At 37.6% G+C, this 12,459-nt stretch overlaps 1 protein-coding gene across 20 annotated transcripts in view; it reads left to right on the forward strand.

Moving 5' to 3' along the window:
* The window catches only part of LOC103042950 (neurexin-1a), a 562,201-nt gene that overhangs the window by 296,511 nt on the left and 253,231 nt on the right, over positions 1-12,459 (forward strand). For all 20 annotated transcript variants that reach the window (XM_049472543.1, XM_049472550.1, XM_049472551.1 and 17 more), the window contains one exon: positions 5,883-6,002. In XM_049472543.1, the coding sequence (XP_049328500.1) occupies positions 5,883-6,002 (120 nt within the window). The remainder of the gene's footprint in view (positions 1-5,882; positions 6,003-12,459) is intronic.

The following is a 12,459-nucleotide window of genomic DNA, read 5'->3' on the forward strand; positions in this document are numbered from 1 at the left end:
ATCTCTTTTTTTTAGAGTGAATAATTGCTGATAGCTGTTGTTTTTCTGTAAGCAAGTTTTTACACATCCAACCCACCACTTCCATTTTACCTTACTCACAACCAACCCTCCCCACCCGTTCGCTGTTGTTTTTCTAATTTACTCGGATGAAAACACACTCATACAGTGAGGAACAGCAGCAGGAGCTCCTCAGATAAAGTGCTTTTCCCGTACCCTTAATTCCTCTTAACTATAATACTTGCTAGGCATAGATACAGAAATCATTCTGCTGAATAAAATAATATGATTATCTCTGCTGCTTTCTATCCATGGCAAAATCATAATGTAGCTTATTTTTTACGTTTTTTTTTCTCTATATTTGACTATAATTACATTTGACCAGCATTAGAAAAAAAAAGAAACACAGATATATCCCATATTTATCCAATATTTCCCCACATTCACTCTTTATCATATTTCCTGTGATTGAATTGAGACTCACTGAATAGACACTGCTCACTGTTGTGTATTTCAATGACTAGTGTAAACAACGTCCTCTCGCACGCACACACACGCACACACATACACACACACACACCCTCTGAGAACGTCAGACAGATACAAATACACACCGAGAAATATACATCCCCCTCTGGCGGACTTTATGGCTAATAAAGTGTGAGTAGACTCCGCCGGAATGTTCTAAAGCTGCCTCCTGCCATTTGTGTAGCATTTTACCATAATCAGATTACACTTAGTGGATTATTTGTATTGTCAGAGTTATCTCTTATTTCCCCCTCGCTCCATTGTGCCTCCTGCTCGCTGTATTGGAGAGTTTGCCAGCAGCGTCCTTTTGAATAATGGATGGCGGGCTCGCGCTGGATTGGCTTTGGGGAATGTGCTCGGCTGGTTTTATTTTTGGGCTCGTTCAGAATGTGTCTTTGATTTAATTTCATGCAGCGATTCGGTTCCTTTTCTCCTCGTATTGGATCTTATTATCGTTTGATTTGCGGAGTTGTAAATATGACCCTGTGTTCTTGGTACAGTTTAGAAAGGAAGACTGGAGGTGGGATGTAAGCGTGAGTAAAGGCTTCATTTATACAAAGCCAAACACAGAGAAACAATCAAAATAAACATGGGAAGATTCACACAATTAACTGAATGTTTTTTTTTTGTTTGTTTGTTTTTTTGTTCACACTTTCCCCAGTTATATCCTCCTGAGACCCTGCGTCCTCATATGGGGACATTACTCTCAATTAAAATATTAAAATAAACTATATCTCCCCATTTAAGGACATATTAAGGAAGTTTTTGCAGAAATGACCTCCTGTACAACATTTTATTAAATTAAGTTTAAAATTTAAAATTAGATTCTGCACTCACAATTTGTGTCTGTGGATTGATTGAGCAATTCCATCCATCTCTCTCTTTTTTCTGAGTGAATAATTGCTGATAGCTGTTGTTTTTCTGTAATCAAGTTTTTTACACATCCAACCCACCACTTCCAGTTTACCTTACTCACAACCATCCCTCCCCACCCGTTCGCTGTTGTTTTTCTAATTTACTCGGATAAAAACGCTCATACAGTGAGGAACAGAAGCAGGAGCTCCTCAGATAAAGTGCTGTTCCCGTACCCTTAATTTCTCTTAACTAATCGCAAGCTAAACCTGGGTCTCAGGAGGATATAAATCCACACTGTGTGTAGGTTCACAAAGCTGTGACCCCTTTTTTATTTATTTATTTTTATTTTAATTATTTTTCTTGGATAGCATTTGGACAAGTACTAAATTAAATAGTAAAAGGAAGTAGAAACCACAGATAAAAATGCTAAGGCCAAATTGGCTCATGTAGAGCTCAAATCTATCTATCTATCTATCTATCTATCTATCTATCTATCTATCTATCTATCTATCTATCTATCTATCTATCTATCTATCTATCTATCTATCTATCTCTCTGGTGTCTGTCTGTCTGTTTTCTAGCTGTATGTCAGGTGCTCAGCAGTCTCTTGCTGGTTTTACTAACAGCTGTATATTTCTGTTTCTTTCCTCGATTGGTTTTCGCTGACAAAAGTAGCGTTGCTGAAAGCTGACCTGCAAGGTAGATAGCTCTGTTTGTTTGAAACTCGCTGCACTTGCTACCTCGCTCCATCACCCCGCTGTCACTGTCACCGTCACCATTCATCACCCCCATCCTGAAGAACGGTCCTGTTTGTTCAGTTGTTCGTTCATCATTTTGGACGGAATACAAACATCTGTCTTTGTATCTCTCTCTGATCATGGGGCTCCACTGACCTCTTCACTTCATTCAGTTCACATTCAGTTCAGATCTCTTATTCACCAATTCACCTTTTCACACTTTCCATGAGATGCATGCTCTTAACACCGACTGCATGCAGATGCTTACAGACGTTCAGCTGTTTAAATTCAGTATGTTATGTGTTAAAAATGATTTAATTAAAGCTAAAATGAAAGCTAGAATTTGCTGATACTTTTGTTGTTTAATAATCATTAAAAAAACATAATGCTTTCCAGATTTCCAGAACCAAATCCTAATCATAATCCTAATCATAATTCCAAAATATGTTTTAAAGCATTCCTTTAAAAAACATATTTTTTTAAGCTTCTCCTGATAAATTCCCTGTTAATCAGCAACAAACAATAACACTGTAAAAAAAAATAATTAACCTAAAATGACTCATAAATCATGCCACTAACATTTCATGAACATTTCATTAACATTCCTCGATAATGTAGAACAGCTTGACCAGCATACAGGTAGAGGACTGGACAGACAGACACCATCCTCTGCTCCTGATCTTCTTCACTTTCTCTCTCTCTTTCTCTCTCTCACACACACACACACACACACACACACAAACACAAAGAGTGTAAAAAGGTATCAGTATGGTTTTGCAATACTGTATTGATTTGGAAAAGCACAGTATTATTTTTTTATGATTAGTGTATATCAGGGGTGTCCAAACTTATTTTGTTGGGGGCCAGAAGGAGAAATATATTTGAAGTCACGAGCCACAGACTCTGTAATAAAACAAATAATTGATGTTTCATTTCATGATGTCTCTTAATATTAAACTCCTTAATTACGGCAACTTTTAGACTCTTTGACCCGTTTTTCTGCCCTACAACTGAACACTCTCTCCGATTTTAGACTCTTTGGCCCGTTTTTCTGCGCTACAACTGAACACTCTCTCCACTTTTAGACTCTTTGGCCCGTTTTTCTGCGCTACAACTGAACACTCTCTCCGCTTTTAGACTCTTTGGCCCATTTTTCTGTGCTACAACTGAACACTCTCGCCACTTTTAGACTCTTTGGCCCGTTTTCTGCACTACAACTGAACAATCTCTCCGCTTTTAGACTCTTTGACCTGTGTTTCTGCGCTACAACTGAACACTTTTTTTTCAATTTTAGAGTCTTTTGCCTGTTTTTCTGCACTACAACTGCACACTCTCTCCGCTTTTAGACTCTTTGACCCATTTTGCTGCGCTACAACTGCGCACCCTCTCCGCTTTTAGACTCTTTGGCCTGTTTTGCTGTGCTACAACTGCGCACCCTCTCCGCTTTTAGACTCTTTGGCCTGTTTTGCTGTGCTACAACTGCGCAACCTCTCCGCTTTTAGACTCTTTGACCCGTTTTTCTGCGCTACCACTGAGCACTCTTTTCGATTTTAGACTCTTTGGCCTGTTTTTCTGCGCTACAACTGAGCACTCTCTCCGCTTTTAGACTCTTTGACCCGTTTTTCTGCGCTACCACTGAGCACTCTTTTCGATTTTAGACTCTTTGGCCTGTTTTTCTGCGCTACCACTGAGCACTCTTTTCGATTTTAGACTCTTTGGCCCGTTTTTCTGCGCTACAACTGAGCACTCTCTAGGATTTTAGACTCTTTGACCCGTTTCTGACACCAAGCTTTCAAACTTTAAATCTTACATTATAAAAACCTGCTTAACAGTGGGCCAACTTTCATTCTATTTCTAAAATACCTTGCGTTTGGACACCCCTGGTGTATATAGATAGTGTAGAGAATGTTATCAGACAGTGGGTCAGTTTGTGTTGTTTTAAGCCCCGCCCACTAGAGGGCAGTGTTGTACTGTTTTTAGATCCCACTGATCTAATAGGATTTTTTTTTTCTTTCACTCTGATTTTATGAATATAACCTTGTTTTTAAAAGCATGGCAGTTTTGCTGAAATTGTATTCAATTATAGATTATCACAATATATTCAGTATCGAGTATCGATATGCACATCATCATCAGCAGGTTCTTGCTGATACACAGCTCTACACAATGAGTCTGTGTATATGCACATACATTTGCACACCTTGTAGAATTGATTTGCTTATGAACCTGATGTCTGCAGCTAGACGGGGAGTGTAAATGGATATAAACCTCCAGGCTTGGAGGGCAAGCAATGTGTGGTAGTTACCCTTAGGGGTGGATACAGTACTACACTGTAAAATTGAGACCACAAAGTTATTTCCTAAAAGATGATGGATATTCTTTTCCTTTCTGTAAACTAAAAGTTCTCTGCATAAATCTGCATAAACATGTTGATAACCTCAAACTGTTCTAAATAATCCTCTGAATAAAAAAGTGAGTCTGTGTTGCTGCATGAATGTACTGTATGTGTTTCTCTCTTTTTTTTTCTGCAGGTAGTGTATGCGTCTTGCACTCCTTGTCTGAGTCCTATAAGCTTTTGTGTTTTAGCTATAAATATAGTTATATATGTATTATGTGTCTGAAAGCAATCTTTTCCACCCCTTTACTTCAGTTATTGATTCTGCTCTTCTGTGGACGCTTTACTCTGCATGTTGTTGTGGGGATTTTACTACATTCAGCCATAGGATTGTATACGAGATTGGATTAATTAAGCTTTAATTAACTTTTAAAGCACAGCAAATATTGGTCTGCCCTAGAACAGTTCAATTTGACAATTGATTAAATACTTTAAGTAATAAAATTATGGTACCACTTTAAAATAAGACTACCTTTATAAAGGGTATATAAATGGTTAATTACAATTAGTTTATTAATGGTTACTAATAAGGTTATAAATGCCTTAAAAATCATTAATAATCAGTTATAACACATACATAGAAACAGGTCATTGTTGCCCTTTTTATGTATGTGACATAACTGATTATTAATGATTTTTAAGGCACGTACAGCCTAATTAGTAACCATTAATAAACTAATTGTAATTAACCATGTATAAACCCTTTATAAAGGTAGTCTTATTTTATAGTGTTTTTAGCATGTTCAGAACAATCTGTGTCATGTTACGAACAAACCCATTTTATTAAAATAATTTAGGTTCAATTATTGAATAATAATAGTCAAGTTTGATTGGCTAGATCCCTCCTGCAATCTGATTGGCTGATTAAATTCCTCCTAGAGCAATTTGACTGAGTAGCTCCCTTCTGCCAATCTGGCTACTTACTGTAAGTTTTTTCATCATGCAATTTCATTGGATGGTTTCCTCCTGCAATCTGATTCGCTCCTGCAGAATAGGTTCAATTTCCTTATTTTTTAGTCGAGTCAATAGTTGAGTTTTCTCTCTTGGTTTGTTGAATTTTGCTTCTGAAATCCGACTAGCTAGCAACATTATGCTTTCTGAAGTCTGATTGGCTTGTCGAATGTCCTCCTGCAATGTGATTGGTTAGGAAAGTTTTATCTTTTAAAATCTGATGGGCTAGTTCTTGGCATGACAATAATTTGCTCACCCTAAAAAGAAAAAAGTCTTATACTAGAAAAAGAACTCTCTGTAGGAATAAAACAAAAAAGAAGAGTATTTGATTTTAAATGTCTGTAAACCTCTTAGATAGAGATACTATAAATATGTAGACGCTTAGCACCTCTCTCTCTCTCTCTCTCTCTCTCTCTCAGGCCCGAGCACCACTTGTCAGGAGGACTCTTGTGCGAATCAGGGCGTGTGCCTGCAGCAGTGGGAGGGCTTCAGCTGCGACTGCAGCATGACCTCGTTCGGAGGGCCTCTGTGCAGCGATGGTAAGTGAACTAGCTTAGCCGTCTGCACTCATTATCTCGCTTCTCACACCGCCAGGGGGTTCCGCTGAGGACAGACCACCACCACCCAACTCAATGAGTTTTTACTCCATCTTTCTATATCTGGCATCATTCGTCACAGTCCTTTTTCCAGTTTTGATGGTTCCAGGTTTCCACTGAGGACCAACGTCCTCAGCAGGCGATGCTGCCACCCCCCATGCTTCACATTCGGGTTGGATGTGTTGGATGAAGAATAAAGCAGTGTTACAGTGGTGCCACACTTATATAAACTGTAAATTCAGCTAAAATATTTACTTTAGTCTTTTTTTTTACGGTTTTCCTTCAGATTCAAAGCTTAAAATAACTTCATTTTATTTAAGGTAATTTAACAGGTGAACTTTTTAAAATTTTACAGCTAAAGACAAGTAAAAAACATGTCCCTACAAACTACCTGTCATGTTAGTGATGCATATGCATTTTTCTGGTGACTGCAGTGAACAAAGGGGGTGTATCTAATTATCTAAGTATCTAAATGTATTTTCATATGCATATTTGAATGCTTTGTTATAATTAGATTGAACAATTATCGTGTATGGATTTTATCATTTAAGATAATAATTATTAATTAAGTGCCACACTGATGTTAAGTTAAAAAAGAAAAAAAAATCCAGTATGTATCAAATGTACGTATCATGATATATTTCCCTTTAGATATCTAAATTAAAGCGTATTACTCTGTAACTGCTATTTAAGCAACATTTTAGAACACGAGAGGGAGTGTGTTATCACGAATAACATCACGGCTGTGATTCGGCCGTAGATCACCACAGCCGTGATGTTATTCGTGATAACACACGACCTCGAGTGTTCTATTGCTTTTATCCAACAGTTTATTTTTTTACAAAATGAATAAAGAAAATAAATCAAAGAAGTTTAAGAAATTCAGTTTGAATATGCTTTAATATGGACTGTGCCTTCCGCCAAAAAGTAGTTCCACAACAACTGTAACAGAACTGAAACTTAACTACAATACGGTGTATGGTTCATACAGACTAACACCACGAAAGTTAGCTTGAAAGCAAAACTGGGAATAAGTGAAGATGGTAACATTAGGATCGTGAAATAATGCTAATACTCTCCTCTCCTGCTCCGTGGAGTCGTCTTCAGGTGAAAGCTGCGCATTTTTAAGCATTTCTGCCTGTTTTGCTGGGTTGTGTTGGTTTTAGCTAGCCGGCTGTACTGTGGTTAGATTAGTGTAGCTTGCTTTAGCTCAGCATTAGCTTAGCTTAGCCTAGCCTCTCTGGTTAAGTTAGCGTTCTGGCTGTTAGTCGGCATTTTCCCTTATTTCCACAAAAGACAGCCATCGCTGTGGGCGAGCGTCCCGTGGCTGAGCGCTAGCCTGTGCTAAGCTAACGCTGTTGCCGGTGCCGCTGGAGGTGATGATTCAAAGCTGTACTGTGTATATAAATACGCCGTTATCACAAATATCAGCGCGGCTAGAACACTTACTTCTCAACCAATCAGATTGTGAGCTCGGAACTAGCTGTTGTATAAACATTATTAGATGCCTATTATGAGGCTGGCAGTTATTAGGTTGTGTAGATATAAGCCGAGCTTAGGAACTGTTCCAGTTGAGTGGAAGGTAAGTGGAGCCGGACTCTCTGAATGCAAATCTTCTGCTAAATCATTTGTTTCATCTGTTTGGCCGTCCCCCTGCAGCCTGCAGCGTCACAAATTGCCTGTGTGGCATTTGAAAGGTCGCTGGAGATGTGTGAATTCCATTTAAGATGCCTTACGCTGTAATTAGAGGACGATGACAAGTCCTGACCTACAAGCTCCATTAGTCAATACGGTCTGTTGGGTTGGTTTTACTGGCTGTATAAAGAATATGAAAAACTAAATATGAGCTACTTTGTTGTCTATTAATATTCATTTCATTTCCCCTCATTTTCCTCTTTTTGTTTAACAGTTGACTAAGGCTAAAGCATGAATAGATTTATGCCCAGTTTATTTTTTTATATAGAAAATGTGTCTACTAAATATTGCTATTTCTATTTAAAATGATTTTTTTCTAAATGTTGATTTTGCTGTAATGAACACACTTGGGTGCTGGGATGGCGTCTTATCGGTTGTTAACAGAGATGAATGAATTTAAAAGCTTGCCTTAGTTCTTCTGCTTCCCCATTTCCAGCAGTTATAAAGCTCCATACAGACTAATGTTTCTCAGACTGACCAGATAGAGTGGACTGAATCAAAGCAGGAAAGCCTTAGGGAGAGTGGAGTACAAGGAGGAATGATTACAGTAGAAAAGGAGTGGAAATTTACAGTGGACTTTTTTTGAAGGAACTTTTTGGACAGTTTTTTTATTTTTTTCATTTTGATTGAAGGGGGATATTGTTATTATTATTGCTAGCAGTGATGAGAGAAACGGTGTTGAAATTACACCGTTACCATTTCCCACACCCTGTTACTGCACTTTACTTTAGCCGCATACATGTCATGTCAAGTTGGTCCAGAAACTACCGTATTTCACCCCTCTTTTTCGCGGACCTCCCGTATTAGTATTTATGACCGTATTAATGAGAGAATATTAAATCTCTTAGCGCCAGTCGTGGTGCCAAGTTAAGGAGAAAGTCCCGCCTTTCAGGAGAAACAGCCAATCAGCTTGCTGTTTTTGCGGAGCACAGAGGAGGGTCAGTGTGGGGAAGCCCTGCCCTCGCTGTGCGTTCAGGCAGCTAGTCGGAGCAGCTGACTTTAAAACAGATCTGGATATACAGCGATTTTTCTAAAAGAAATAAAACGGAGCTAACCATGTAAACTGTGATTACATTGTTTCTGGAGCTGTTGCTGCAGGTTAAAAAGGCTCATCTTCCAATCAAAACAGACAGATCAAACCCTTATATATAATGTTCAACCTGCCCTGATGTACCTAATCAGCCAGTAACTAATTATTTGTAAGGAGTAACTATAACTAATTACTTTTTCAAAGTAACGTGCCCAACACTGATTACTAGTAGTACAATTAGTTTCAGTAGTGGTACCAACAGTACTTTCAGAATCTGATGTTCCATTATTCTAGCATTCTAGCATTCTAGCATCTAGCATCACAGCTAATCTGCTATTGTAAGCTTTATAACATGGTTTGTCTTTTTTTGGGGCCCTGTCCTACTATCTCAGATACAGCACTTTGTCTCCGAAAGTCTAAAAAAAGTTTGGCTTTTGTATTTTGTATTTTTTTCTTTCATACTTTCATACTGTGGCCCAACACCACAGATACTGGATTTTTTGTGCCCCAAGAATAGAAAAACAGCTTAGATTTGACCTTTTAGGGGTTTAGATATCACTCTTTTTCATCACATAATAATCAATCAATGAATAAATAAATGAATGAATAAATAAATATGAAAAGTTTGGATTTGTCTTGTTTTTGGGCCTCGACCAACCACTACAGATGCTGCATTTTGGCCCTCAAAAAAAAAAAAAAAAAAAATTGCCTTTTGGCCTCTATATTCAGAAATATTCAGTTTCACTTAGTCTTTTTTGGCACTGAACACAATTAAATTAAACAAATAAAAAGTTTTGGCTAGTCTTATTTGTTTGGGCCTTGGCCAACCACCAACCGTATTACTTTTTCTTTTTTTTTTTCTGAACAATTGACCTTGCCCCGCCTCCACAGATACTGATGCACTTTGGCCCTCAAAACCACAACATTTGGACTCCCCTAGAGAACAAGAGTTCTACTTTATAATGAGTTGTGTGTTATAATTTATTGCTAGCTTAAGACCGGTCCAACTTCACAGCAGTAGCTAAGAAGAACGAGTATGGGTCATTTTTGTTTGGCAAAAAAAATTCTTTTAAATTTTGAACAAAAGCAGCGGGCCGTTGTGAGGCGCTCATGTAAGGGTTGAAGAATAATTAAATTATGTCCACACTCTGTTTCACCACTCGCTCTCAGAAATCGAACAGATGGTCTTTTCGTGAACCACAACAGGGGAGCGCCCAGAGGAGCCGTTCGGGCTGAGGAGAAGGGGCGAGAGAAAATAAACTCAGAATGAATGAGGTCTGTTATCTGAACAAAGGTCGGCCGATGAGTCCCACTGCTGGGACGGTAGCTGACCTTCTAGGAATAGAGCAGGACTCTGTTCGGTGATGCCAGCTGCATGTCGGACACTGTTTGTGTGTGGCTGAGCTCATATTTTGAAATATATTCTGAGTTTATTATACTTAGATTTTTGACTGATTTTTCAGGTCTATGAATGCTTACTAAGTTTTGAAGCATTTCTACTAAAACATGGTCTTAGCTAGAGCTGGGCGATTAATCGATTTTGTCGAGTAATTCGAATTTACAGTTAAGGACGATGTGTTTTAATGAAAATAAATTTTCTCTGAGTTTTAATTTTCACCACCGACGCACCCCTGTGGGCTCCTGTACTTTAGACTGAGCTTAGCCCTGTCGGTTTTGCGGCGGCGGACGTGAACCAAACAGGACTCTTTACTTAAAAGCATATTAAATTGTACTTGCTTTTTATTTTTATCAAAAAGGGCACCATTTTATTTCTTTCTATTATTTTTTTGAGGCTGGGTTTATTAATTTATTTTTTAAGTTTGAGGATGCATTGTGTCAGTACCTAAACTTGTACCTTTGCTTGTTTCTGGTTGCACTTTAACCACAAAGGGGACATTTAAGTGAAAACTAAATAAATAAAAACTAGTTTTTAACCATTTCTTTATCATCTTTAATTTAGATTTTTTTTAATCGAAGTTTTTTTTTTTTTTTTTGGCCATGTCGCCCAGCTCTAGTCTTAGTCTTGATTTGGTGTTAGCCATTACAGTTGTGCTATTGCTTTGGTCTTAGCTAAAACAATTATGGTCTTTATTTGGCATTTTCCAGTAAAGTTATATCTTGTTCCTGGTTTTGCGTAGCAAAAACCTGGTTTTGACTTGGTCCTGTCTAGTAACATCCTGGTTTTACAAGTAAAATTGTGGTCACAACCAATAGAAAGATGGTCTTGCTTTGGTCTTTCCCAGTAAGTTGACCCTGTATTATCCGCATTACACCAGTGTGCACTAATGATACAAGGCAGATTGGGTCCATGGAGTCATGGGGCCCTATTTTAATGATCTATAGCGCACTAGTTAATTGCGCTTTGCGCAGCTGGATTTAGGGGCGTGTCCTGTGTCTTTGGTATCGTGAGAGCGCGAAAAATACGCCTTGCGCAGCTCCAACAGCACAAAGGGTGTGTTTTAATTCTCTTAATTATTCATGTGTGTGTTTTGGGCATAACGTCAAATAAACAAATTAGTATGTCAGTATCCATCCCCTTTAAGATGCAGCTGCGCGCTGACTTCTGTTCATTCCTATTTTAAGAGCGCATAGGAAACTGACTGCGCGTCACGCTGTGAAGATAAACCAGCAGCTCAAATAAGGGATTTATTCTGTTTATTGTTTATGTAAAAACTGGGTTTGCAACACTGAATATTAATCAAGCAATCGATTGTTTACACTGGAGGGGGACGCTCATTTACAATGAGCATTTACAGTTTAAAAGGGATTAAAAATATACATTAAAAAAATAGAAATAAAAACTGACATTTACTCTAGACGAATAAAATATATACGTAAAAAAGGAAAAATAAGACATTTTTAAAAGATCATAAAAATTGACATAAAAAGTAAAGAATTAATATCTTATGAAGAAAATAATAATAGCAGTGAAAGTAAAGTTAAATGATAAGAATGATAAAAAATGATCAAATTTATATCAATAAACTAAGAACACAGGAATCATGGGAAAATATAAATATATATATTTGTATATATATATATATATATATATATATATATATATATATATATATATATATAATTTGATTAAAATGAATAAAAAAAAAATATATATATATAAAATATAAACTCATTAAAAAAACCTTTACAGGCTTTCTGAATAATAAAAGTTTCAGTTAGTTTCAGTTTCAAATCATGAAAACAGCTCACCAAAACAATATTTGATGAACTTACAGGTCCTTACTTATTTTTATTTAACTGAACTGAGTTTTATATTATGTCTAGCCTCGCGCTGAATTCATCTCTGCACTGCGAGAGAGAGAGAGAGAGAGAGAGAGAGAGGCGCAGCGCATTTTGCCTGATTTCTCTTGATTAATTATCAGTAAATATGTAGCTATAGTTTTAGAAAGCTTTCTGCTTTCTGAAGTGGAACCTACGTGGCCCTCTGCTGTTGTAGCTTCATCCACCTCACCGCTGGATGATGCGCTGTGAATTCTGAGATGCTTTTCTGCTCACGTTCATATTGTTTTGATTGGTTATCTAAGCTACAGTCATTTTTTTCTGTTAGCTCCAGCTAGTCTGGCCAACATCTGTTGACTTCTCTCATTAACAAAGTCGAGGTCTACAGAAACCATCCTAGACACTGTGCTGAAAGAAAGTCCTTCTTCGATACTT

Source organism: Astyanax mexicanus, chromosome 25 (genome assembly GCF_023375975.1).
Source record: "Astyanax mexicanus isolate ESR-SI-001 chromosome 25, AstMex3_surface, whole genome shotgun sequence".
Classification (NCBI taxonomy): Eukaryota; Metazoa; Chordata; class Actinopteri; order Characiformes; family Acestrorhamphidae; genus Astyanax; species Astyanax mexicanus.